A 25966-nucleotide genomic window follows, 5' to 3' on the forward strand; every position below is an offset into this window, starting at 1 on the left:
AGAGAGAGCCTTGTCAGAGGGGAGAACAAAGGCTCCTGTCCAATTTCCAGGAGGCCAAGCACAACAGTCTCCCCTGAAATACACATATACACACACATTCACACTGATACACACTCTCATACTCATGCGCATGCGCGCGCGTGCGCACACACACACACACACACACACACACACACACACTTTCACACATGTATACTACCATCATCAAACCTTCTGTGGACAGATACCCAGGGACCTGTATCTGAGGGAGCCTGCAGGACCGAGCAACTGGGCATGTGCACTCCCTGCTCCGCTACTTAAAGGTGGGGACAGACCCCGTGGCTGTGAGTCGCCATAACTGTGACACTCGTTCCTTTGTGCTTCACTGGACACAGCAGTCATCAGCTGGAAGAGCAGCTCCAGGCTCAGTCCATGCTGGATGCAGGAACAGGCAGCCAGCCAATCAAGCAGGGATGCTAAGGAAGGAGGAAATTTGGGAGACGGGGCACAGCTAATATCCTGAGCACCTTGTGCCCTTGACTTCTCTGTGGGCTTGAGAAAGGACGGCCCTACTTCAGGATGAACCCTCCTTCAGGGCCCAGAACCCAGGAGCCCAGCTGTGTGGCCACCCCAGCTTCACCCAGCAGGTGGGACGGCTACCGGAGCAGCACTTCCAGCCTGGACCAACCTCTACCCATCAGTCCCACGGTAAGCCAGAGGCCAGTGTGTGCACACACAGAGCCTCCCCTCCCCTCACCCTGACCTCCATGTTGGGAACACACAGGGGCTTTGACAGGGAGATAGAAATGGCCTGAGCTCTACTGTGGGACCTTGGGCATGTTACTGGACCTCTCTGAGTCTATCCCACAAAGAGGACAAGGAAGACAGTGTAGGGAATGTCTTTCCCTGTGGAGTGCATTCGAGGAACAGAAAGGCCAGCCCTAAAGGACAAGGGGCTGGAATGGCCAGATCTGTCCTTGGCTGCATCCATTCTTTTCTGAGGGTGGTTGGATGTCCCATGAAGCCTTCCAGAGAGGAAGGCATACCCTAGGTCTCTGGATTTGTCCAGCCCAGAGTGAGGTGTTAGGTGCCTTCTGTTGCGTCCAAGATCCTGCCAGGGCCCCAGGACCATAGCCCCCAAACCCACTGTTAACTGGGGAGGGCTGGCCCTTAGGACCCTGGGATGCAGGCCTATATCCTGGATAGGATGGAAAGGCTCTGTAGCTATAGGAGGCAAGGCAGAGACTAACTTGTCCTCCTTCCCAGGAAAGGAGCTAGGGCAGAGGGGTCTTTAAAGCCCTTTGTACTGGCCTATAGGGTCATGACCTCCCTGGGAGGTCATGGGAGACTTAAGTGTTCTTTTTTTTTTTTTAGTTTATTTATTTAATTAATCTCTACACCCAACATCAAACTCATGACTCCGGGATCAAGAGTCATATGCTATTCTGACCGAGCAAGCCAAGTGCCCCGTAAGCTTTCTTTTTAAAGGGAAATTCCTTTCCTCTCTCCCATGCCAGGCATCAAACTCAGCCCCATTCCATTATACTGTGGCAGTCTTTGAGGCTGGGGGTCTTGAGGAGAGGGGCTCTACCCAACCCCACCACCCCAGAGTCTACAGGGCCTAGAATACCATTGCGGACCATCTTGAGTGCTTGGGTCAGGGCCATATAGTGGAGAGAAAGCCACCCACGGGATGGCTCTGCCTTCTCCCCAAGGAAAGGTAGACTTACTCCAGCCATGTTCCTCCTTGTCAGACATGTGTCTGTCTGTCCAACCAGCCTCCAACAGATGATCCTAGAATCCTTGTGCCTCTGTGTCATGGTATAGTAGCTTGAGCTTGACTTCAGAGAGATCTGAATTTCCACTCTGGTTCAGCCACTTCCTAGTAGTGTGGCAAGTGGCTGTGCCACTCTGAGCCTCAGTCTCCCTACCCACCCTATGGGAACCCTAACCCTTCTTTCTCGGGGTTATTTGAAGATGACAGGATAACGTGATGCTCTTATTTCTCTGTCTCTCCGCAGGCAGCCAGGGCTCAGGCTGCTGCCTGGATACCTTTTCCCACAGTTGATGTTCCAGACCATGCCCACTACACCCTGGGCACAGTGATCCTGCTGGTGGGGCTCACAGGGATTCTGGGCAATCTGATGGTCATCTATACTTTCTGCAGGTACCTGGTTGGTGGGCATGGGCACTGAGGGCAGCTGGCCATGCAAAGACAGGGCAGGAATTCTAGTGCCAGTTCTGCCAGGGCTCTGTTGAGCCTGGGTGGGGACACAACGGCCAAGCCCTCAGTGGTCTCAGGGCAGGCCTCCATCTTCCAGCTCAGGCAAGGGGCCAAAGAGTAGTCCAGGGCAACTTGAGTGGCACATGCCAATGGGCCCCAGGCATAGTTTCTGTAAGACAAATGTCCCTACAATATCTGAGCCTCTGTCCATTCTACCCTGCTCTCAGCTTACCTCCATGTCACCTGCCCCAGTGGGTATCCTTCCTCTGCCTCAAAGAGCAGCCCAGGCAACAGGACCCTTAATCCTCAAGACTCTCAGCAGCCACCCTTGGAAACCACCCCCAGCTTCTTTCCCCACTTGCCCCATTCTTGGGCTGAATGGTGAGACAGGAGGTGAAGAAGTGAATTCTGACCCTACTACCTATTAGCTGAACCGACTTTGAACAAGTCACTTATCCTCTGGGAGTCCGTTTTTCTTGTTGGCAAGACAGAGTTGTGATTGATTTCATGGAGTCAATGTGATGGTTAAGTAAATCTACTCCTGTGCAGTGCCCATCAAATAAGTGTTTGAATCCTGGCAGTGCCACTTACTGAGCCTTGTTATCTGGAAGAAGCCACTTCCTGGGTGGGAACCTCCGTGTTCCCATCTGGAAAAGAGGGAGGGGATAGATGCAAAGATGGATAATTATGGGAGAGAAGTCTGTGAAAGTGCCTGACCTGTAGGGCACAGCCTGGGCCATCCCCGAGGGTGAAGACTGCAGAAATACTGAAATGAGGGGGACAAGGAGGGCCACCTGAGGAGGAAGATGTGAGAAGCTCCGCAGGAGGAGCCACTTGGGAGAACTTGGCCTGGAGGGGTTCAGAGGAGTGAGGGGTGTGTCCAAGGAGAGAGTGTGGGTCATGCAGAGGGTTCCAGAAGGAGAGAGGAGGAAACAGATGAGCCCTAGAGCTAGCTCCTGCTTTTGCTGGGCTGCAAGACACTCTGGGAGTGGTATTGCTCTCCATACAGGGCAAGAGTTGCTGTCTTTCAGGGGACCTCACTTCTTAGTCCACACTGTCAGGCTCCAGAGCTGTCTGGCTGGTGCTGGCTAGGCAGCAAGACGGATTGTGGCCCAGTGGCTGGTGACTGTACATGTGCACATGTGTGCGTGGGCACGCGTGTGTGTGTGCACATGTAGTTCAGGGAAGTTCCCCAGCAGAAGCACCTCCTGACAGCTTCTGACCCTCCACAGGAGCAGAGGACTCAGGACACCTGCCAACATGTTCATTATCAACCTCGCGGTCAGTGACTTTTTCATGTCCTTCACCCAGGCCCCTGTCTTCTTCGCCAGCAGCCTCCATAAGCGGTGGCTCTTCGGGGAGGCAGGTAGACGTTCAGGGTTCCCTCATGCTGGAGGGAGGAGGAGGGTTGTGGTGGGCCATGCCCACAGTGGAGGGTGGCCTTGTACAAGGAGGTGATCTGCTCTTCCTGGGCAGAGAATGGGTGGCCGCCCTCAATCCCATGAGTGAGCAAGAGGGAAAACTCAGCTTCTGGGCCAGATGTGGCAAGTAGCCAGGCTGGAGAGGGGCTCAGGGCTGCTTTTCTGGAGAGAAGGCAGGAGCTGAGTATGCGACATCCTCAGACGCTCCCTCCCCTGGGGTACCTCATGGGCTCCTGCCAAGATCTGAGGTCAGGGAGCTGTGCCCACAGGCTGCGAGTTCTATGCCTTCTGTGGGGCTCTCTTTGGCATCACCTCCATGATCACCCTGATGGCCATTGCTCTGGACCGCTACCTGGTGATCACGCACCCACTGGCCACCATCGGGGTGGTGTCCAAGAGGCGGGCGGCGCTTGTCCTGCTGGGCGTCTGGCTCTATGCCCTAGCCTGGAGTCTGCCACCCTTCTTTGGCTGGAGTAAGTGGACTGGGGGAATCGGGAGAGGGGAAGATAAGCTGGGAAGGGCATGTTCAAGGGGCAGGTTGGTAGACTCGGGGTGGCCAGCTGGCAGGTGGGGCCAAGGGAGTGCTTGAGGCTCAAGGCAGATGGATATTCAGGGCACACGACTAGCAGCAGGGAAAACTGATGTGCCATCAGCAATCAGAGCGTGACCGGGGTTCCCCTCTCCCAGTACAGGGGAAGACCACATGGCTTTTGGGTGGTGGGAAGTGACAGGTGTATCCAATGCTGAGTTGCAGAGTCAGACACGCAGGCGTTGGGGTGTGGGGCTTGAGCGGGTAGGAGAGTTAGCAGGAAGGCACCCACCTTTCTGTGGCAGGATCGAGCACCTGGCCAAATCTGGTGGAGTGAGACCCTGGGGCTATGGTGAGGTCTCTGTTCCAAACTGGCAAAAATGGGCAGCAGTGGGCTTTGCCTGCTAGAACTGGCTTGGAAAGCTCCCCTCCAGGTGCCCTGCTTTCCGTACTGAACTGGGAAGGGCGGGGCTTGGGACCAGTGTTCAGGGATCCCAGACCCCACCTCCAGAGCCCCTGCTGGAGGAGGAGCCTGAATCACACTACCCTGAAGGCTGAGCACCTGCCCCCCACCCGGGATTCCAGGCGCCTACGTACCAGAGGGGCTGCTGACCTCCTGCTCCTGGGACTACATGAGCTTCACGCCATCAGTTCGAGCCTACACCATGCTGCTCTTCTGCTTTGTGTTCTTCTTGCCCCTGCTGGTCATCGTCTACTGCTACATCTTCATCTTCAGGGCCATCCGGGAGACAGGCCAGTAAGAGCTGGGTGCGAGGAGGGGCTGGATGGGAGGGTAGCCATACCCCTTTCCAGGGTGCCCCTACCCTGCCCCCAGGCTCACATGTGCACCCACCCAGGACATTCCCAGCTCCAGGTGGGCAAGGACAAGCTGAGCACACGTGCGTAGTAGATGGGATGTCTAGAGATGAGAGCAACCTGGGTGCTTAGAGGAGTCTCAGAAGATGGGGACTTCTGAGGAGGGGACCTTTAGGCTTGGTCAGGAGGTCTGTGGGGGTAGAGAAGACATCACAGGGGGAACCACAAGGAGTCAGCTTAGGCTGGATGTTGTGGAGAACTTTTTGGGAGTCAGGGCTTCCTGCATTGGAGGGAATGACCAGGTAGGTCCAGGCAGCCTCCCCCACAGCGGCCATGATCATGGCACTCACTGCATCCAGAGTGGGGTCAGACTCGGACTTTGCACCCGTCCTAGGGCTCTCCAGACCTTCAGGGCCTGCGAGGGTGGTGGTAGGTCCCCCCGGCAACGGCAGCGGCTGCAGAGAGAGTGGAAAATGGCCAAGATCGAGCTGCTGGTCATCCTTCTCTTCGTGCTCTCCTGGGCCCCCTACTCCATTGTGGCCCTGATGGCCTTTGCTGGGTGAGCAGTGCCCAAGGGGCTGGGGCAGGGGCCGGAGAGGGGAGGGAGGAGGGTAAGGGGACCCTCCTCAGTCTAAGCCCAAGCCAGCCATCCCCACAACCGAAGTCAGTCCTCAGAACTTTGTTCATTCTCCCCGGGCTGTAAGGTTCCCTGCAGGAGATGGGCCCACCTGCTCCTGGAGGCACTGGAACACATACCAGGTTAGGGCTGCGGGGAGCTCTGGACCACAGTGGATTTGACCTGAGGGCCTACAAGGGCTACCAGGTCCTGCCAGATCCCACGGGAACACTTGACTCTCCCTGAGTTTCTGGCTCCCTCTTCACCTGTGGACACACAGCCAGGAGAGCCACTCACCCCCTGCCTGCTCGTCCTTTGTGGCTAGAGTCTGGGGACCTTGATGTCCACAGTAGCGTGGACATAGGCCAGAATGCAGGAGCACTTTGAGACAGTGATACTTATTAATCCTGGGACTTGTTTGGGTATGAGACCTCCTTGTGCAGGAATGGCCTGGTCCTCCCTAAAGCTCTCTGGTGAAATCACTCTAAGGCAGCCAGGGAAGCAGTGGGTCTCAGGGTTGGGTGGGGTGGGGGAGGAGATGGGCGGAGGGCCAGAGTCACTGGGGGTGGGGAGGGCTTATTGCCAGCAGCACAGACTCCAAGCTATAGTGGACCTGGCGGAACCTCCCAACCTGGCACATCTTCCTCTCAGCCGCCCTCCCTCAACTGCTCCCCTGGTTCCCGCTCACCTCCAGTCAGAACGCTCCCTGCATGGCAGTCCCTCCTGGGGGGCTGACTTGGCTGTGCTGGTTTGGGCCAGGTTGGGCTGTGCCCTGCAGGGCCTGGCCTAGAGGAAGAAGGTTCCTGAGTGGGAAGGTGGGCTGTGGAGGCTCTAGGAGGGCCAGCTGGCAGGGGGACCACTGCTTCTCTGTCCTAGGTACGCGCATGTGCTGACACCCTACATGAACTCGGTGCCAGCTGTCATCGCCAAGGCCTCTGCCATCCACAACCCCATCATTTATGCCATCACCCACCCCAAGTACAGGTGCGGCCCTCCTCCGGGACCCAGCCCCAGGTCTCCAGACCCACCCTCATGGGCACAGAGGGCCTGAAGCAGTGAATGGGGGCAGAGGCCAGCCATCTTTCCTATCTCTTGTATATGTGGGGACCTCTAGCAGCTGGGAGCAGCCAGTGACACTAGGTGGGGTCTGGAGCCGCTGTGCACCCCCCCTACCCACTGCCCCAGTTTCCCAGGGGGCTCAGCTTGGAGGGACATCAGAGCTCCCTGGGCAGTGTCCAATCCTGACTATGGAATTTTTGGAGCCAGGGCCCAAAAGCAGCCAAGATGGCCAATAAGCAGTGATACCCGCTAGAAAGAGAAGTCCCCAGAGAGCAATGTCCTAGAGAGACCACAGTTGGGAGAGTTCAAGGGCCCTAGCAGAGGCCTGGGACTGGTTCTGGCCCAGAGCCTTCTCTGCTGATAGAATCCCAGCACAGCTGGCCTCTTGCATGAGGAGGCCTTCAGTGCTTTCTTTTGCCTGGTGGTGTCAGTAACTCCCCACCCTGCTGAGGCCAGCTGCAGGCTCAGAGGGGCGTCCCTGGTCCCCATTGGAAGAGATGTGCCTTGGGCCAGCCATGTGAGAGCTGAAACCAAACACCTTGCTGAACCTGCTACCCAAAGCCTCTCCCTCCATGCCCATGGCCTCAGTGTCTGTCCATCCCCAACACTATGAGCCTGCCAGTCTCTTTCACCCCAGCATCTGTCTGTCCTTCCTCATCACCTCCTCTGACTGCCAGTGTCTTTTTGTCCATCGCCATCACCCTATCAATTGTCTGTCCTCATAACTACAATGTGTGAAACTCCCCCATTTCCCCAGTGGCTTTCTCTCCACTCCCATTAGCCCTGTATCAGTCTGTTGGTCCACCCCCATCTCCTAACTAGATGTGTTGTTCTTGCAGAATGGCCATTGCCCAGCACCTGCCCTGCCTGGGGGTGCTGCTGGGCGTGTCGGGCCAGCACACTGGCCCCTACGCCAGCTACCGCTCTACCCACCGCTCCACACTCAGCAGCCAGGCCTCGGACCTCAGCTGGATCTCTGGACGGAGACGCCAGGCATCCCTAGGCTCAGAGAGTGAGGTGGTAAGAATGCTGGGCCCTTGCTGGCTAGCACCTTGCCCTCCTTTCCTCAACCAGGCCAGCCTCAGGCCTCTGGGCAAGGCTGCCTCTGAGACTCAGGGACCCTCAGGACCCTGGGATGCGGTCAGGAAGAGCCCTTCACAACTGTTCCATGGCTTTCCCTTGCACCATCCGCCCCTGACAGGCAGGGACCCTGGTGAGGCAATGCATTGGCCCAAGGTCACCCAGGAGCAGGACCAGGACTGAACATGCATCTTCCAGCTCTAGGCCATCTCTCTTCCATGCTGGCATTATTCCAGGAGCTTAGAGCCACAGCTTGAAAAGACAGGCATTTGTGGCCCTAGAGGGGCCTCCCAAGAGACAGGCAGGAGCTAGCTGTCCCCAGGAGAGACTTCTGTGCTGTGGGCTCCTGTCTCCCAGCCACACCTGGGCTTCTCCATCACTGTAACTACAGGGCCCACCATGGGCCTCACCAAGAATTGCCACTGACCTTTTGCCACTGCTTCCATCCCTGGAAGTCTCTGTTAAGGGGCCGAGGGAGGAGCTGCCAGCGGTCCCTGCCTTGAACCACTGTAGTGCACGACATCAAAGAATGAAGACAGACCCATCCCACATGCTTAAGAAGGCACACAAATGCACACACACACACACACACACACATGAACACATGCACTCAGAATTTGCAGGGATTTGGTGACCAGCAAGCCTACAGTATCACAGACCTGCCTCAGTGAATATCTGTGTGGACGACGAAGAGACACTTGGCTGGGGAAGAGGGCAAGAGCAAGACTCTGGAATGTCCCTCTCACCTCATAGTGACTCTCTCACCTTCCCCAGGGCTGGATGGACACGGAGGCCGCAGCTGTGTGGGGGGCTGCGCAGCAAGTGAGTGGACGGTTCCCCTGCAGTCAGGGCCTGGAGGACATGGAAGCCAAGGCCCCTGTCAGGCCCCAGGGACGGGAAGCAGAGACGCCTGGGCAGGTGATTGGGCCCGGCACCTGCCAGTCTATAAGGGGGTGGGGACAGGGGGCAAGTAGCCCAGGGAGTGGGCTGGAAAGGGGAGCTGTTCTTGTGGGCGGGCCCAATGCCCTCTGGGAATCACTCCCTCCCCACCCAGATTTCCCTTGCCTGCCTGGGGTGCCTGGGGGTCTCTGTGACTCCAAGATGCTCCGAGCATGCCTGAATGTGGTCTGTGACTGTACCTGAGAGTGTCTGTGATTGCGTGACCCTGACTATGCACATGCATGGCAGGTGGTGGTAGCTCTACAGTGCTGTGATGATTGTATAGCTTGTGTGTGTATGTGTGACCGTGACAGTATGTGGTATGTGGTGTGCAGTGAGTCAGTGGAGTGTAACTTGTGCATGTGTGTGACCATGTGCCCAGCACATATTCTCTGTCTCTGTGACACCACAGGGCATAGGACTGAGTATGCCCCAACCTGTCCACTCTAAACTGCGTGTGACCACGCTGTCTGCATGACTGGAGGCTGGATGTACCTGGGGGGTGGGTGTTGTAAGCTGTTATGTGCTCGCTATGAATGCCCTGAGATTAGGATGTCACCCAGAATACTTGTGGCTATTAAAAGAAGGCCAGCTGTCAGCCCAAGTGCCTATGGAACGGAATGTCGATGGCGATTAGAGAAGGCCATATTCTGGAACGCTGGAAATGCCGTGTGCACAGGCCCCGAGGCTACCCTTCCCCCTCAGCTGACAGCTCTCTATCCAGCCCCTCTGTTCACACTGGTGCAACACCCCCAGCTCCTGGGATCTCTTGGGCTTCCCTAGCAAACCTAAGACCATGTCCTGCCTTACGTCCCCAAGGCTGTCCCCTGGGTGTCCCAGAGAGGGGGAGCCCTGGGCTGCCCCCTGCAGTTGCAGAATCCCTGCCTCTCCCAGGAGCACAGCTCCCTCGATGCTCCAGCTCCAGGGATGACTCACCCCCTAGCCCTGACCCTGGGCACTGTGAACAGCCACAGAGGCCAGGACGGAGACAAGCAGTGAGGAAAGGCAGTGGAGGGAATGTCCTGGGGGGAATTCTGGGCCGGGCTAGGGCACTGGGCAGGGAGGGACAGCATATCAGCCATCACCTAACACGTGTGATAAGCACTGCCATCGAGGTATCAGCACACAGGGTGCTGAAAGCAGAGGCAAGTCCCCGAGGCCTCCCCAGGAAAGGTGGAGGTGAAGCAAGGGTTGCCAGGCAGGATGGGGGTGATGTTGAGCAGTCCAGGCCAAGAAAAGAGCCTGTGTGAACACAGTGGGGCCACTGGGGAGCTTGGCGTGTCCTGGAACAGAATGTTGCTCTGTGACCCAGGAGCAGCCAGAGGGACTCCGGGAGCTAGTGGTGGGGAGAGAAGAGGAGAAAAGAAGGGCAAGAGGTGGTAGGAACTGTGGGGAGGCCCAATCAGATACTGACCTGAGGGGTCTCTAGCCTTGACCCTGGGGGGAGCAGGGAGCCCTTGGAGGACTTAGCTAGGGCTTTGAGGTAGGCTTGGTCGACCTTGCGGGGTGGTTGGGTTCCCTGCAGCGGCTGGAGAAGGACAGCTGGAATGTAATGAGCGGGCAGGGAGAAGCCTGGAGGAAGCTGGTGCTGTAAGACAGGCAAGAAATGAGGCGACTGCGGCCGCAGGGCGAGAGGAGACGCAGGCCCCCCAGAGGGAGTAGAGGAAGAGGACAACTGGACGGTGGGGGTGAGGGGAGCTCAGTTCTGACGGACTGCAGGAGTCTGAGAGCCTAGGGGATGGCCCCGGTGGGGAGGTCTTGCTGGTGGCCTTAGATATTGCAGGCTCCATCCTCCAGGCCACAATGTGGCCTCGGAGAAGGCCCATCCCCCAGCCAGGACACAACCTGGCCTCTCCATGCGACCGCACTTCACTGCTTGGTGACCCTAAACATGGAGGGTCACTGGGAGAATGCTCCCAGTGGGACCCTCCTGGAGCTAAACATATGTGTGCTGTTTGCTTTCAGACCAAAGGGCTGCTCCCCAGCCAGGACCCCAGGATGTAGGGTGCCCATTGGCTCACCTTTTCTTCTGGGACGCATCCACCTCCCTCACCTCCCCCTCATACACACAGACCCAAGATCACCCCATGAGCCTTCAGGCTTTGGAAGTGGCCCTGTCACCCAGGCTGTGCTGGATTTGGGACCCCACACCCCAAAACACCTGCCCTGCCATGTGCTCGGCACCCACTTCTCATCTCAACAGCCTGCACCCCAGGCTCAGCCCAGGCCCTCCTGCTTCCCAGAGTCATCTGCCTCTCCTCAAATGCTGTGTGCTGTGATTGTCCAGGCGATGACAATGGCGATGGCTCCGTGGGACACGCCAGCTAATTACGAGCTGCCGCTGCACCCGGGCTGGGCATTTCACTGACGTGGGCAGGCCGGCACTGCATCTCCCGCGGCCAGCAGTTGAAGCCGAGCACAGACTTTCATGCGCCGGAATCTGTTCTTCACCGCTATCCCCTTCCTGCTTCCCCAGTGCTATTTCTGCCATGGCCCACCCTCTTGTGCACACATACATTTTCGGGCACACTCTTCTACCTGCACATGTCTGCATGCCCACCAAACACACGTGTGCACACACTGCACCTGTGGCGTGTCTCAAATCAGTGACCTAAGATCATCCCAGGGCTGTATCGCTCTGACAGCGTATAGGAAAATAAAAAGCAGAGAAGCATGGTCTTCACCTGTTGGTGTCGCGATGGGAGAGAGACCCAGGGCCTGGCCTCTGACGCCCGCAGCATCTCTTTCTCCCCTCCCTCTGTCCCCCACCTTGCAACTCTCACTCCTGAAGCCTCCACCTCAAACTGTGAGGGGAAGAATGGAGGAGGGACAAAGATCAGGCTTGTCCCCACCCCCACTCCCCAGTGAGCTGCTGTTATCAGGAGGGGGTTCATGCCCAGCCTGTGGGCACCAGCTCCTCTCTGGCTGGGTCTCCCAGGGGAGGCAGACGGAGGGAGGCTGGCCTTCCCCTTTAAGAGCATCCTTCCCATCACCCCTCCCTTTCCCCAGAGGCAGCATCAGGCAGTGTGGGTGCCAGAGTCCAGAGAAAGAGCCTGCAGCTCCAGGTACTGCCTAGCCCGGGGCTTCCCCTCCCCCTACAGGGTGGGCTTCTTTCTTTCCCCACAAAGGTCATACCTCGCTGCCGGGTCCTTTCCAGCTTGGCAGGACAGACCCCTCCTAGGAAAGGGGGTAAACCTGGAGGTGGGGATGGATGGGAGGGGGCCTGGGAGTGAGGTAGGGGATGGTATGGGGAGGGTGGGGTGCTGGCCACGAGCTTCCTGGACTTCCTGGCTTCCCAGGCCAGGCCTGGGCAGGGGGGCAGCCTGGGCTGTCTGATACCCAGCAGAAGAGGTGGTGTAATGGGGGAAAGAATACAGGTCCTTCTTTGGCGTCTTCCACTTGATATTCTTGTGAACTTGGGCAAGTTACCAAATGTCCCTGTGATGTGGAGATGCTACCATGCATGTTGTATGTGGCAGGCCATGAGGTGGGGTGATGGCAACTGGGAATATGTCACACCCCAGGCCCACTCTGAGTCTTCAGGGCCTAGCCAAGGCTAGAGCCTTCCCAGAGGGCCAAAGAACTGCCAGCCCTGTCACCTTCACCTTCCCTGAGCCTCAGTTTCTCCAATCAGAGCCAGTTTGGGCCTTGATCTATCTCCAGACCACACAGGGCCTGAAGTGTCTTCTGAGGAAGGGCTTCTGGAGGTATCTTGGCCCAAAGAACACACTGGCTGGAGTCCCAAGGGGCCTAGGCCCCCAGGTCCCCACCCAGAACACACTGTCTCTGGGTTACAAGCTAGACACACACCGCACGCACTTCCCCCTCCTTATGCCTTCTGGCCCCACATCCCAGCAGCTGAGCAAATGGCATCTCCTCCCCTCCTCCCTACCCACTGCCATTCCAGTGCAAAGGGCATGGGGGCCTGGCGTGCGACATTGGCAGCTGGAGCTTTCCATGCTGCTGTCAAGTTTTCCAGAGCACAAATGAGACAGGAAAGCCAGGAATAACCTCTGGGCCCCTAGAGGGTCTGGAGGGTGTGGGCCTGCCTCAGACCTGCTTTCAGACCCTGTGCCAAGACCCTGTGCCCTTCGCCCCCATGCCTGGCCTGGGAATCGGGAGGTTCCTGCGGCCACGAAGAACCCATTATCTGGCACAAGCCCAATAGAAATGAGCACCATTCAGATGCTCCAGCATGGCCTGGGTCCACTCCCTGTGTGACCTTGGAGAAGGCACTTAACCTCTCTGAACCCTGGTTCCTGCAGGCCAAGGTGGCAGCCTCTCAGAATCTGAGGGGATAATGGAATGAGGGACCTGGAGCTGAGCTCAGCCATGACCATAGACACAGTTATTATTTGATCATTTTTACGGCTGGACAACCCTGGACCAATTGCCAGTCTCCTGAACAGAAGCTCTGTCCAGACCAGCTGGAGGCTCAGCTTGGTCCCAGGTTTTCTACTGGGTAAGCTTCAACCTCAGAGTCCTCACCAGGGAGCACAGGGCAGAAAGACACAAATTGCAAAGCCCCAGTCTTTTGGGCAAACGGGTGGGTTGAGCTGGGTCGAGAGAACACACATCTGGGCTCTCTAAAGGGCAGAGGGAGCAAGGAAGAGAGAGCATTATCACTAACCTGGCCAGTCCCCCATCCTGCCCCTTGGGGGGTGCTGGGTGCTGGACACCCCTCCCCAGGGGCAATATTAGCTGTGTGAGTCACGGTGGGAGGCTGCGGGCGGGCAGAGTGTAGGGTTACAGTCCATTTATGGGCGCAGCAGAGGGCAGATATCAGTGTCGATGGCATTCGTTCCCAGCTATTCTTAGGAGCCTCTCAGGAGCTCCACACAGCCTGGCCAGGCAGCAAGGGACGGAGCAGGCAAGGCTGGGGGTCGGGGGTAGGGACCCAGGTATAGGCTGGGGAGGTGGGTGCGTGAGGGCCCTCTCATTCTTCTCTTCTCTTGTTCACAGAGGCTGCCGCTGTCAGCACCAGCATGTCTTACAGCGTGACCCTGACCGGGCCTGGGCCCTGGGGCTTCCGTCTCCAGGGGGGCAAGGACTTCAACATGCCGCTCACTATCTCCCGGGTGAGTGTGCACTGCCCACACAGCCTGGCACCCACAGGGGCGGGGCACACTCTGAGGAGGGTGTGCGCATCCCTCTGCTGTCCTCCCTGAGGCTCTCAGAGAGCAGAGCATGTCCCATCCGCAGACTTGGGGCTGGGACTGGCTCCAACTGGATACTGCCGGCCACAGGCCCTTGGTTTTGGCCATAGCTGTTGTCTACCTGAGCTCGCCAACCTGTTGTGAGTGTGAAACATGGGCAAGTGGTGGGTGTTTTGAGCCAAGAAGGAAAGGCCAAGTTCGCTGGGTAGGCAGGCTGGTGAACAGAGTATAGTGCCTTCCTAAGCCCTTCCCTGGGGAGGGTGGGCTCAAGGTGCTCTCCAGCCTGGATCATCTCCACGGAAGGGGGCAGCTGCTTTGGGGAGAGAGCACTCCTAGCATGGAGAGGGCAGGTGACAGTCCAGCACATAGATAGGTGGACAGACTGGTGACTTCAGCTGCCCTGCCATTGGGGCTCAGGGCTAGGCTAGGCTGGTAACTGGGCTCCAGTACCCCCTTCATCCCAGGCCCCAGGTAGCAGCCTCATCTCTACCCCCTTTCCTGGGCCTGCTGGGGATCTCCTACTGGTTTCCTCCCTCACCTGGCCGGGCCCCTACCCATTCAGCCACAGCGGCTCTGCCTACCTGTTTGACATTTTATTCCTCATGCTCACCTGGGCAAATGGTCCACATGTTCTGGAGTGTCTGTGGTCAGGGAACAACTTGCTGGGGATGTCACAGATCACTGGAGATTGTCTGAGTAGCTCTACTGCCTAGCCAGGAACACTCAAGTCCAGAGAGGCGATAAGCTAGATCTGCTTGGGAGAATCTGTCTTTGTTTTAACCACTGCTGTGTTCCCAGCACCTGTACCAGTGTCTAGAAGCATTCAGGCAACACTTGTCAAAGGACTCTCCCGTGAGTCTGGCTGAGCTGCGAGTCTCAGACCCTCTCTCCAGCAAGTCTGAAGGCCCTGAGGCTCAGGGTGGACTGTGAGATGTGGGAGGGCAAAGGCAAGCCCTGCCTGATGGGGTAGGGCTGAGGCTGAGCTCCTGTGCTGCTGGTGTGGGCACGAGGGGGCAGGCTGAGGTTCCAGGCTGTCACTGGAGGGTGATGGATGGGTCAGGGAGCTGGGACTGCTGCCCACCGGGGGACAGGGAGGCAGTGTCTTCTCAGGGCAGCAGAGCTCTGCTGTGGTTCTGGGGGTGGAGGGTGGGCGCGGGCAGGGAGGCACTGAGGTGGGCAGTCAGTGCTTGGCAGAGGGGACAGGGAGCCAGTGCCCCCATGGAGGAGCGATCCTGCTTGTGGAACTTGGTGTGGGTATTTGGGGGGGATCCAAAGAAGGAGAAGCCCCATTCAGTGGTGACATAGGAACTTCATAATAGCTACAAAAGCCACACTCCTCCAGCGGGGGGGCACTGGCCCAGCTCTAGTCCCAGGAAATGGCCATGTTCTCCATCCTGCCGGAGATCTTGTTCATCTGACTTGAGTCTCCACCCCTTCAGACCCACTGTCCCAGAAACCGCAGGGTGCAGTACCAAAAGGACACCCAGAGCCTTGCACACCCTGCCTGATGATGTGGTGATACATGGGCATTTGAGTCCCAGTGGACACTGCCCCTCCCCCACTGGACCCTACACTGCTCTCAGGTGGTTACAGGTTTCCTGTATGTCCAAGGAGGGGCCGTCTACCCTCACTGTCATGGATCCACAGGCCTCCCATGCCTCAGACTGAACCCACATCTCCCCCAGCCCTACAGTCCTCCAGGCCTCATGCTGGTGCTCCCTGCCCCATCCCTGCGGGTGGAAATTAGCCTCCTGTCGCAGTGGCACCCAGGATAGTCAATGACCTCACCCAGGATCTATGCACCACCTGGCCTCAGCCAGCCCAGGGCTTATATTGCAGCACAGAGGCCTTAAGCTAGACAGCAGGAAGAATGTCCTCACTGCAAGGAAAGGGTGTATTGGGATGTCATGGAGCCAATGACTAGGGGGACCTTTAAAAATAGAACCCGCGGCTCATGCAGGGCATCGGGGGATAGGTACAATGGCCTCTCAGCCTCCTTCAGAGCCATGCCCCAAGTCATCAAGGCTGGGAACAGGCTGGGATGGATGCTGGATCCTCCCCAGGGCTTAGAACCTCTTCACAAATTTCTCGGGTGGGCCACTGATATCCTGGGCTTGGGCATCCCAGGCTCAGTGCTACTGGCCAGGTAGGGCCCAAGACACTCCCACCAGGCTGTGGTATTTCCTGCTGGGGCTTTCAAGGCCCTTCTGGACCAGGAACTTCTTCCCCAGTGGGATGCAGGGCCAGCGGATGCTCCAGTGTCCTGGCCTGAGCCTTTGCAACAGGGCAGTGGTGGCGTATTGCAGCGGGATAGGGATGGGGGCAGCAAAGGCAGGGCTCGCTCATTCTCAGCAGGGCCAACAGCCCTGGGCACCTGGACTGCAGTCCTGAGAGAGGTGGTTGGGCAGGCGAGGCTGCGATTACCGTCTCACTTCAGAGCGGGGCAAACCGAGGCTCGATTTGCTCAGGAGCTCTTGTGACCTTAGGAACCCCTAACTCCCTGGCCTGCCGCTCAGCCCTTTGGCTGGGGATTAGTAACAAAGTACTGAATGGGGCCTGTCGCCTGTCAGCTGTAGACACAGCCTGCTCCTCCTGGAAGAAGGCTGCCACCCTCACGCTGGGTGGTACCTCCAGTCCCCACCCGACCCTGCCCACCAGAATCAACCTTGGGGCTGTAGCAGCCCCCCTCCCTCGCCCAGTCTCCCTTCTGAGGATCCACAGAGAAGTGGGTTCAGGAGGGAGAATGGGAGGGTGGAGGGAAAATGCCTTTATTTATCCTGGACAGGTGCGGCTAGGCCTGCAACATGAGCTCCCCTCTCCCCCCCCCCCCGCCCCTCCATCCAGCCTCAGCCAATTCTCCAGGAAGTGGGGGAGGGGTGGGAGCAGCCGCTAAGGAGCAGCTCCAAAGGCCCAGCCCATTCGGGTCCAAGAGCTGGGGCAGAGGCAGGGGCTGTGGTCTGGGGCCTTGTCCTTGGTGCGTCGTGCAGCCCTTGACTCTACTGAAGAAGTGTGTGTTTTTGTCTGGCTCTGCTGCTCACAGTTATAAAATTCTGTGCACCTGTTCTTCCACTGAGGTGGTGGTGAGGATGGGGGAACCGTGGGGCTGATCCTGGACCCCGGTGGGGGGAGGGGGGAAGGGTGCCTGTCTCTCTGCACCAATGCCTCTATCTCTTACAGCCTTATTCGCTCGGCCTAGCAGGCTCTCCTGGGGCACCAGCCCAGAAGCCTTTGTCTCTTTGCTGTTTTTGGTTCCAGTATTTGTCAGATCTCCTAGCTACAGTGGGGACGCAGAGGACGGAGGGTCCCCTGGGAGGGGGAGGGGGACAGGCCGAGACTATTCTGGGGCAACTGTGCCGGCAATTCCTGGAATTTCGAGGCCGTAGTTGCTGTTTCTTGGGCAGCGCCTAGCAGTGCTGACAGGCTGTGCTGTTTATAGCCACCCTGAAGGTCAGGCAAGCCTCCGGAGGGCTGCTGGGAGGCTGGCCGGGGCCTTCCCAGATGAAGGAATAGGGAAGATAACCGGACAGAGGCCCATGGCTGGGGAATGCATTCTTGGAGGTGCCCAGGCCCTGCTTCCCTCCCAGGTACTCAGAGATGTCTGACTCTGTGAGGGCCCTGAAGGGAGTGGGCATGAAGCTGGCTGGGCCCTGAGGAGCAGACCCTCCAAAGCCTTGGGCCAGGACCTAGGACAAGGGCAACTTCATGGGCAGCCCCCGGGGCTCCTCAGGCTTAAGCCACTGTAGGACAGCAGCAAGTGTGAGGAAGGCCGGGCTTCCTGAGTAATGCCTACTAGGTCCCTCTGGGGCAGCCCTCCCACCTGGGAGATGTGTCCCCAGTTCCCTGAGTCTCCGTCCCTCTCTGCACGGTCCCCCATCATCCAGAGACTGTCCATGATTGCAAAGGCCCCCTCACCGGAGGCCCTCACATTCCCAAACACAGCTTCTCCACCTCTTTGGAGCCAGGAAACACCTCTATGCTAGGACCATCCTAAGAGGCATGAAGTGGACTTTACCATGCCCCAGTGTTGTCTGGGGCCCACTGAGAGTGACACCTAGGACATCCAGGAGAGAACTGTGGGAAAAGAGGAGAAGAAGAGAGAGACTCAGAAGGTCCTGCAGGGAAGGGTGTGATCCGCAAGAGAGGGGACCAGTGACTCCTGGTTTGGGGTACAGGGAGGTCACTTGCATGTGTGGAGTGGTGGGGGCTGATGCTAGATGGCTGGGTGTGAGAGGGATGGGAGACAGTCAGAGGCAAGACCTGCTGGTCATTCTTGGAGAAGCCTGAAGGTGAAGGAAAGGAGAGACATGACAGGAGCTGGTTGGAGCAACTAAGGCAGGGAGATCCGTTTTTTAAAGACTTAACTTCTTTTTAATTTTTTTTTTTTTTTTTTTTTTTTGAGAGACAGAGAGAACGCAAGCAGGGCAGGGGCAGAGAGACAGGAAGACACAGAATCCGAAGCAGGTTCCAGGCTCTGAGCTGTCAGCACAGAGCCCGATGTGGGGCTCGAATTCATAACCACGAAATCACGACCTGGGCCGAAGTCGGATGCTTAACTGACTGAGCCACCCAGGTGCCCCTAAATTTTTAAAAAAATTTTAATGTTTATTTTTGAGAAAAAGAGACAGAAAGCAAGCGGGGGTGGGGCAGAGAGAGAGGGAGACACAGAATCCGAAGCAGATTCCAGGCTCTGAGCTGTCAGCACAGAGCCCTATGCGGGGCTTGAACCCATGAACTGTGAAATCATGACCTGAGCCAAAGTCGGCCACTTAACTGACTGAGCCACCCAGGCACCCTAAAAGACTTAATCTTTAAAAAATATGTATGTATGTATGTATGTATGTATTTAGAGAGAGCATGCAAGTGGGGTGGGGGGCAGAGAGGGAGGGAGAGAGAAAGAGAATCCCAAGGAGGCTCCATGCTGACAGCATAGAGCCAGACGTGGGGCTCAAACTCATGAACTGTGAGATCATGACCTGAGCTGAAACCAAGAGTCACATGCATAACCAACTGAGCCACCCAGGTGCCCCAAAAGAATTAATTTTTTTTGATGTTTATTTATTATTTTTGAGAGAGAGAGAGACAGAGTACCAGTGGGGTAGGGGGAGAGAGTGAGGGAGACACAGAATCCGAAGCAGTCTCCAGGCTCCAGGCTCTGCGCTGTCAGCACAGAGCCTGATGCGGGGCTCGAACTCACAAACCATGAGATTGTGACCTGAGGTGAAGTCAGACGCTTAATTGACTGAGCCACCCAGGTGCCCCAAGACTTACTTCTTTAAGAGTAGTTTTAGGTTCACAGCAAAATTGAGTGGAAGGTACAGCGTATTCCCACATACCCCCAGCCCCACACATGCATAGCCTCCCCCTGTTATCAATATCCCCCATCTGTGTGACACATTTGTTACACACGATAAACCTATATTGGCACATCATTATCACCCGGAGTCCATAGTCTACATCTGGGTTCACTCTTAGTGTTGTGCATTCTATGGGTTTGGACCAAGGTATAATGACAGGGATCTACCATGTAGTATCATAGAAAATATTTTCACTGCCCTACAAATCTCTGGGCAAGGAGAGGCTTTTTGAGCATAGACAAGACTCTGGCTTGTCTATCAGCCAGGGTGTAGTTGGGGAGCGGGGTCATGGGGAGACAGAAGCTTCCAGCTAGAGGATGAAGGATGGAGCGATGCCCCAGGGGAGGCCAGATGGGAAGGGAGCAGAGCATGGCGTGACAGTAATTTGATCACATAATGTTAAATGCACTTCGAGCTCCATGGGAAATCTCCTGGGGTGGTCAGCCTGGGTTGGTTGGGAGGAGATGCTGGAAGTTGCACAGTACACAGCATCTACTACATACCCTTGCCCTCCCCTCAAGCTCCTGCCACACCTACACTGGCAGGGGCTGGTCGGGGGGCAAGCGTACGTATCTAGAGGGAAAGAAGGCAGGCGCCTGTCTGGTTTTGAGCACTGAGAGTGATGGCTGAGCACTTCTGCAGAGCCCAGCTACCCCTCTGCTGCCAGGGAGCTAGGGAAATAAAAACCTTACATGTATGTGCCTGAGCCCTGGCCAGCGCCTTGCTTCCCTGGGACTGTGGACAGAACTTCCACTCTTCCAGCTGATGCTCAGGCCCCTCTAGGGACAGCAGGCTGGCTCAGGACTGGTCAGTTGGGGCTGGCCCCTTACACGCCACTCTCTGCCAGCCCCAGATCTTATTTCCCTGTGGGGACCAAGGAGGCAACTTCCCAGCCTCCACCCCTCTGGCACCCTTGGGGGATAGGGGTTAGGGGCCAGCCCCTGTACCCCCTCCATTGGGAGCTTCCCTGAAACTTTCTTAGCTCTGCACCTCCTTACAGGATAACCTGCTTAATTTTTTTTAATGTTTATTTATTTTTGAGACAGAGTCAGAACATGAGCAGGGGGGAGGGGCAGAGAGAGAGGGAGACACAGAATCTGAAGCAGGCACCAGGCTCTGAGCTGTCAGCACAGAGCCCAACGCGGGGCTCGAACTCATGAGCTGTGAGATCATGACCTAAGCCGAAGTTGGATGCCTAACCAACTGAGCCACCCAGGTGCCCCTACAGAATAACCTATTTAAAAATGTAATCCTCACAGAAATCCTGGGCGAAAGGCATTATTTCTGTCTTTACACAGAGGGCGTGGAGGCTGCTCCATACCCTGAGGTCTGGCTCAGACCAGTCTGTGCTCTCTGCTTTACTGCCTCTCCTCAAGGCACCCACAGTTGCAGAGGCCACAGTTGCTCCCTGGCACCAGCTAGCCCTGTGTCCCCTGTCAGGTGCCCTAAACCACAGCCCAACAAAGAGGAAGGGCTCCCGTGAGGTGAGCCTGGGGGCAATTTTGGCCCCCAACCACCTAAAGCCTGTTCTAAGGAGCTTTTGAGACAGGCCGGTGCTCCTGGAGCTCGGCCCACAGCTGGGCCCTTACTTGAGAGGTAGCTGGTGATTGGGGATGACTGAAAAAGTGGAATGGGGACGAAATAGTGGTTATGAAGAGTTTTTCAAATCCTCAAAAGAGGATAGAAAGACTTCAAAGAAAAAAAAATCCTCCGAGGATGTAGTGGCTTTGGGTCCTTTGTAGGACAAGGATTGAAGAGAGAGGGGCAGAGTCAGACAAGAGCTACATGGGGCACACCGTGCCTGGACTGCAGGCTTCACGAGCCCTGGGCTCCAGGCGAGGGTCCCAGGGTGGCCCCACCCTTTTCCAGGGCAAGCTGCTCCTGAGAAGGGCGTGGGGATCTGATGGTCCTTGCGCAGAGCAGGGGTGACTTCCTTAGGGTCCCTGCCTCCTCTCAGGAGACCCAGGCAGAGCCAGAAGATCGCCCACCTAGCAGAGAATTACAGCACCCTCCACCCCATAAGCCCCAGGGGTCATGGGCCCTGCTCAGGGCAGCCAAAAGCCAAGCCAGCTGAGCCCTGATGAGCAGACACAGGTGCAGGAAGAGAGGCGCCAGGGCAGACAGGAGCCAGCTCGGCGCTCCCCTCAGGAAGTTTGGCTACTGACCAGGCTCTGGGGAGACTGAACATTTCCCAGGGAACAAGAATCACCTCAGTCTATACCTGAGGACAAGGGGGAGTCAGGCAGGACCAGGCAAGAGGATGGCGGTAGGAAGGTATGGTGTTACCCCACGCCCGAGGGTGACAGATGTCCTGAGGGCAACTCCGAAGGGAGGGCATTCCAGATAGTCCTACGGCTTGTCCTGGCCGATCTGGCCCCAGCAGCTCTTGGATGTCATTCTGGTGTCCTTGCTCACACCGGCTTCCATGAGCTTTTGGACACAGCTCCGGTCCTCCCTGGCAGGCATCATCTCTGCAGGCATGGGGCCTGCCCTTCTGTCTCGGGGTCTGTAGTGGCCCGACCTGGAAGCTCCTTGCTGCAGAGTAATGGCCCCCTTCTCTGTAGATGGTGAGAAGCATCTGGGGGAGCCCTGGTGTGGGCGTGTCTTGCTGTAGGGGAGCTCTGGTGTGGGGTGTTCTACTGTAGGGGAGCCCTGGTGTGGAGGTGTCCTGCTGTGGGGGAATCCCTGTGGGCAGTACACTAGGACAACAGAGGCATTGCACAATTCACCCTGAATGGAGACACACTGGTAACTGCTATTTTCTCTGAAATGCTTCCCAGCTAAGATGGACTGATGGATGGTCAGGGGGACTGACATGTGACACAGCAACTTGAACAAATGCTAAGGTGGAACCTCAGTGGTGGCTACGTGGGTGCTCACTGTAGAACTCTTCAGATGTCTATAAAAAAAAGTGTCTGGGATAGCATTGACCTGAACGTGAAGCCCGAAGGTGTCCATAAAGGTGATTTTCTGCAGATGGGCCTAGCTGGGCAACTCAGCTTGCTCTCAGGAGTCCCCTCTTAGCCTAGAAAATGTTTTCTTTTGCTCTGTTGTTTTTTACCCTTTGTTCAACCCAAATCAAAGGCAACAATGTATTCCTGTCATCAGTAGAGGCTCCCTGCAGCCATGAATTTCGGGATATGGGATGTGTATTTTGAGAAAGCCCAAGTGGTTCCAAGATACCCCAGTGGGAGCCAGGAAGGCAGGCTGGACTTTGCAAACCAGACAACATGGCTTCCTGGCAGTCTATGGGTTGTTTCTCTACTATCCTTGCCTCGTCTCGGCAGATTTGGGGGGTGAGGGGAGGCTACTCTGGGCATAGGGTGGTCAGTGTTTAAGAAAGTAGTACAATCCCTGGGGCTGAAAGAGCAGGTCCACAGTGGGGGCTCACCTGCTCTCCCTGCTATCACTAGGTTAGCACACACACTTCCTGGCCTGCCCTGTAGAGCCCACTTGGGAATGGGCTGGAGACTGGTGACTGCAGGTGGCCCTGGTTTGGATAAAAGTTCCTTGTGAAGGGCCTGGTAGGAGGCTTCCCTCCATCTCTGGGAGCCCGGGGCCTGGCCAGAGGCCCACCCAGACCTGGCACCCAGGGTGTGGGACTTTCCCTAGGTCCTTTCTGGACTCCTTCTAGGATGGTCCCCCAGGCCGGGGCCAGAAAGTGGCTTCTGCCAGCATTAGAAGCCAGCCTTGTCCCTGGGGTATAGACACGGAAGTAACTGGGGTGTGCCCAGAGAAGCCAGGAAAGAAAGCTGGCTGGTGGGCATGTTGTGGAAGAAAAGCCAAGGGATATCCTCTAGTTACAACTTGGTGGGGGGTGGCTCCCAGAGGCTCCTCTTTCCTATGATGTCACTGGGGGCGAGACCTTTATGGCATTCCACATGATGTCATTGGGGGGGCCTCCACATGATGTCATGGGGATCAAGTCATAAAGTCATTCTTTGTGTTATCAGTAGAGGGTAGGGCTTGCATGGTATTTCATGTGGTGTCATGGGGGGAGGGTGGTTGGGGTAAAGCCAGTCTCCATGATATTCTATGAGACAGCTTTAGAAGTGGAGCTTGATCACATTCCATGTAATGTCCCTAGGGGCCAGCCATCAAGTTATACACCTAGGCCCTCCAGAATTTGCATTTCCAGTGACATCACTGCAGGGGAGACCACGACCAAATTCAGCGTGCTAGTACTGAGGGCCAGGCAGGCAGAATTTGGCTTTGTGCACGATGTCTTTGGGAGTATAGTCTGAGCCATCGTGACATCCCACAGGATGTCCCACACGGGGAGTGTGGCCTTCCTGACATCAGATTGGGTATTCTTGGTGTGTCACAGCTATTGCATTCTGTATGATTATGCCATGTGGGGTAGGGTCCCCCAGACTCTAACATCCTATGATGTCATGAGTGTGCAGGATTTGGAATGTGGGCCCCATACCTGCACTCCCCACCCCCCACCTTTCTGGAAGTGTGAAGCCAATCACAGAGCACTGGACCCTGCCCCATGTCCCAACTGATCTTGCTTCCCCAGGCTGAGCTGATGGCTTTCCCAGCTCTCTGCCTTCCTGCCACGGGAGCACTAGGCACTTGTCCTGGGATGCTTTTGTGAGGGTGCATTTGTCTTGCCTACTCGCCTGGCAGAGTCTCTGTGGTGATGCTCAATCTTAGCTCTTACATATACCCTCTCTCCTGGAGCCTGCAAAGTGCTCCATGGGTTTTGAGGATACAGATGTTATAGTAGGCTAACTGGTGTAACAAACAGCCCCCAAATCTCAATGGCTTAGAATAGCAGAAGCTTATTTCTCACTCATGCAACATCTGATGCAGTACTTTTTAACGATCTCTCCTCCCAGCAGTGACTCTAGGATTCAGGTCCCTCTGTTGGTGGCTCAGCTGTCCTCTTCTGGGTCCTCTGCATCCAATCAATTGACAAGCAGAGAGAGTGCAGGATGGCAAGCATGGTTGCTAGGGGCAGGCCTAGAAGTGGCATACGTTGCTTCCACCCACATTCCCCTAGCCCGAGCTAGTATCATGGTTGCATTCAGACACAGAGCACTAGGAAATGAGGTAGCCATGTGCCAGGAAGAGGAATCAGGCTTGGTGAGCAGTGGGTACTGGTCTCAGTGAGTGAAAGAGGAAATGGCGGGCCTCTACTGCATGATCCCAGGCGACTCTTCCCCGAGGACTGGCCCATCCTCAGGCCCACCCTTCGTATGTTCATCCCCCATCTGTCAATTCTCTCAGATCACACCAGGCAGCAAGGCCGCCCAATCCCAGCTCAGCCAGGGTGACCTCGTGGTGGCCATTGACGGCATCAACACAGACACCATGACCCACCTGGAAGCCCAGAACAAGATCAAGTCTGCCAGCTACAACCTGAGTCTCACGCTGCAGAAGTAGGTGGGAGCTCTCCAGAGCAGGGGGTGGAGCCTGGGGTGTGGGTATCAGGAGCTCGAGAGAGGGGCTGTCTGACAGCAGTCACATGGGCCCAGCCTGTGCTACAGGACTGCACAGGAAAGTAAGGACAGCCTCTGGACCAGAAGGACAGGCCCGAGCCACCATCAAACACCTGCCACATCTGTGCCTCACTTCACAGATGAGGTTTGAAGGTGCGGTGGGGGTGGTCACACTGCTGCCAGCATTTGGGCAGTCAGGCCTGAAAGTCAAGGTCTTCCCTGCCTTCTCTTCACCCCAGACGGCCTCCCAAGGACCTAATAGAGGCTCATGGGTGCAAAGTGCTTAAGGGCCATGATTTCTCCAACCCGGTCAGGCCCAGTACCTTTCTGGGGTCGCCCGGTTCATGGCGTGTCCTCAGGCTCTCTGACCTCTCCTGTCACCAACTCTGCCCTGGCAGGAGCTCCTGGTTCTGGTCCTAGCAGCAATTGTCTTCACTTGGTGCCGTTTCTGGTTTTTCCAGGTCGAAGCGCCCCGTCCCCATCTCCACAACAGCACCCCCGGTCCAGTCCCCTCTGCCGGTGATCCCCCACCAGAAGGTAGGTGCTGACTGGCGGTGGCAGGCTCCACTCTCCGCTGTGGTCCCGTGGTGGAGCCCCTGATCTGCCTGCCTCACCCTTGCCCCACAGGCACAAGGTGGTGGGATCAGCCCTGCCCTACCCCTGCCCCTGCCATGGCTGACCCTGAGGGAGGTGGGGCAGGCCTCCAGGGAGAGGCATCCGAGCCCCCATGAAATACCAAGCTACCGAGTGTGGGGGGGCTAGCCAACACCCCGGATCTCGTGGCTGGGCCGGTGGGAAACCAGCTTAGGAAGTGGTGTTCGCAGGGGAGGGATCATCCTTCCAACTAGGTGGGGACAAGTGTCCGGGAGGCTCGGACCCTCATTTTCCTGCTGGGAGGGGGGATGACTGGGGCATGATGCTAGAGGCCCCAGTCTGAGTCAGCCACCCCAGGCTTGAAGGGACCTGCTGCCCCTCAGAGCTTCTCCTCTGACATAGGATCTCTGTTTCTGGTTTTCACTTGCCCTCCTGACTACATACCCCATTAGCCCACTCAGAAGTGCTAGTGGTAGCCAAACAGCGGGTACAAGGTGGGCACATCTCACCACCGTGCCTGCCACCCCTTCCCAGCTCCCTGTAAGCAGATAAACCCCTTGGGCCCAAGCGACTTGGCCCAGAGCAGGAGAGGCCCACCTCACCCGTCCTGCAGGGATCCACTCCCCACCCATCCCTGAATGACCTCAGATTGACCCCTGTCTGTCCAGTGGGGCAGAGTGGGCGATAGGCAGGGTTGGGGCAGGGGACAGGAAGAGGCTAACCCAGAGTCTGGGGTGGGTGACAGATTGGGG

General features: G+C 56.9%; 2 protein-coding genes across 5 annotated transcripts in view; both read left to right on the top strand.

Moving 5' to 3' along the window:
- Positions 1–326: 326 nt before the first annotated feature.
- OPN4 (opsin 4) lies at positions 327–11345 on the top strand. Of its 2 annotated transcripts, none has more exons than XM_047826211.1 (10): positions 327–687; positions 2001–2146; positions 3436–3569; positions 3894–4097; positions 4739–4910; positions 5364–5528; positions 6462–6569; positions 7484–7664; positions 8499–8642; positions 10951–11345. In XM_047826211.1, the coding sequence occupies exons 1-10, from the start codon at positions 559–561 to the stop codon at positions 11029–11031; spliced, it is 1464 nt and encodes a 487-aa protein (XP_047682167.1). In that variant the 5' UTR covers positions 327–558; the 3' UTR covers positions 11032–11345. The 2 variants fall into 2 exon arrangements, with proteins under 2 accessions (XP_047682167.1, XP_047682168.1); XM_047826212.1 differs by lacking the exon at positions 10951–11345 and adding an exon at positions 10629–10667 and having other exon boundaries at positions 559–687.
- A 2143-nt stretch (positions 11346–13488) lies between these two features.
- LDB3 (LIM domain binding 3) overlaps positions 13489–25966 on the top strand; it is a 64239-nt gene continuing 51761 nt past the window's right edge. For all 3 annotated transcript variants that reach the window (XM_047824387.1, XM_047824388.1, XM_047824389.1), the window contains exons 1-4: positions 13489–13533; positions 13626–13741; positions 24409–24560; positions 25082–25157. In XM_047824387.1, the coding sequence (XP_047680343.1) occupies positions 13649–13741; positions 24409–24560; positions 25082–25157 (321 nt within the window). In that variant the 5' untranslated portion in view covers positions 13489–13533; positions 13626–13648. The remainder of the gene's footprint in view (positions 13534–13625; positions 13742–24408; positions 24561–25081; positions 25158–25966) is intronic.

Source organism: Prionailurus viverrinus, chromosome D2 (genome assembly GCF_022837055.1).
Source record: "Prionailurus viverrinus isolate Anna chromosome D2, UM_Priviv_1.0, whole genome shotgun sequence".
NCBI lineage: Eukaryota > Metazoa > Chordata > Mammalia > Carnivora > Felidae > Prionailurus > Prionailurus viverrinus.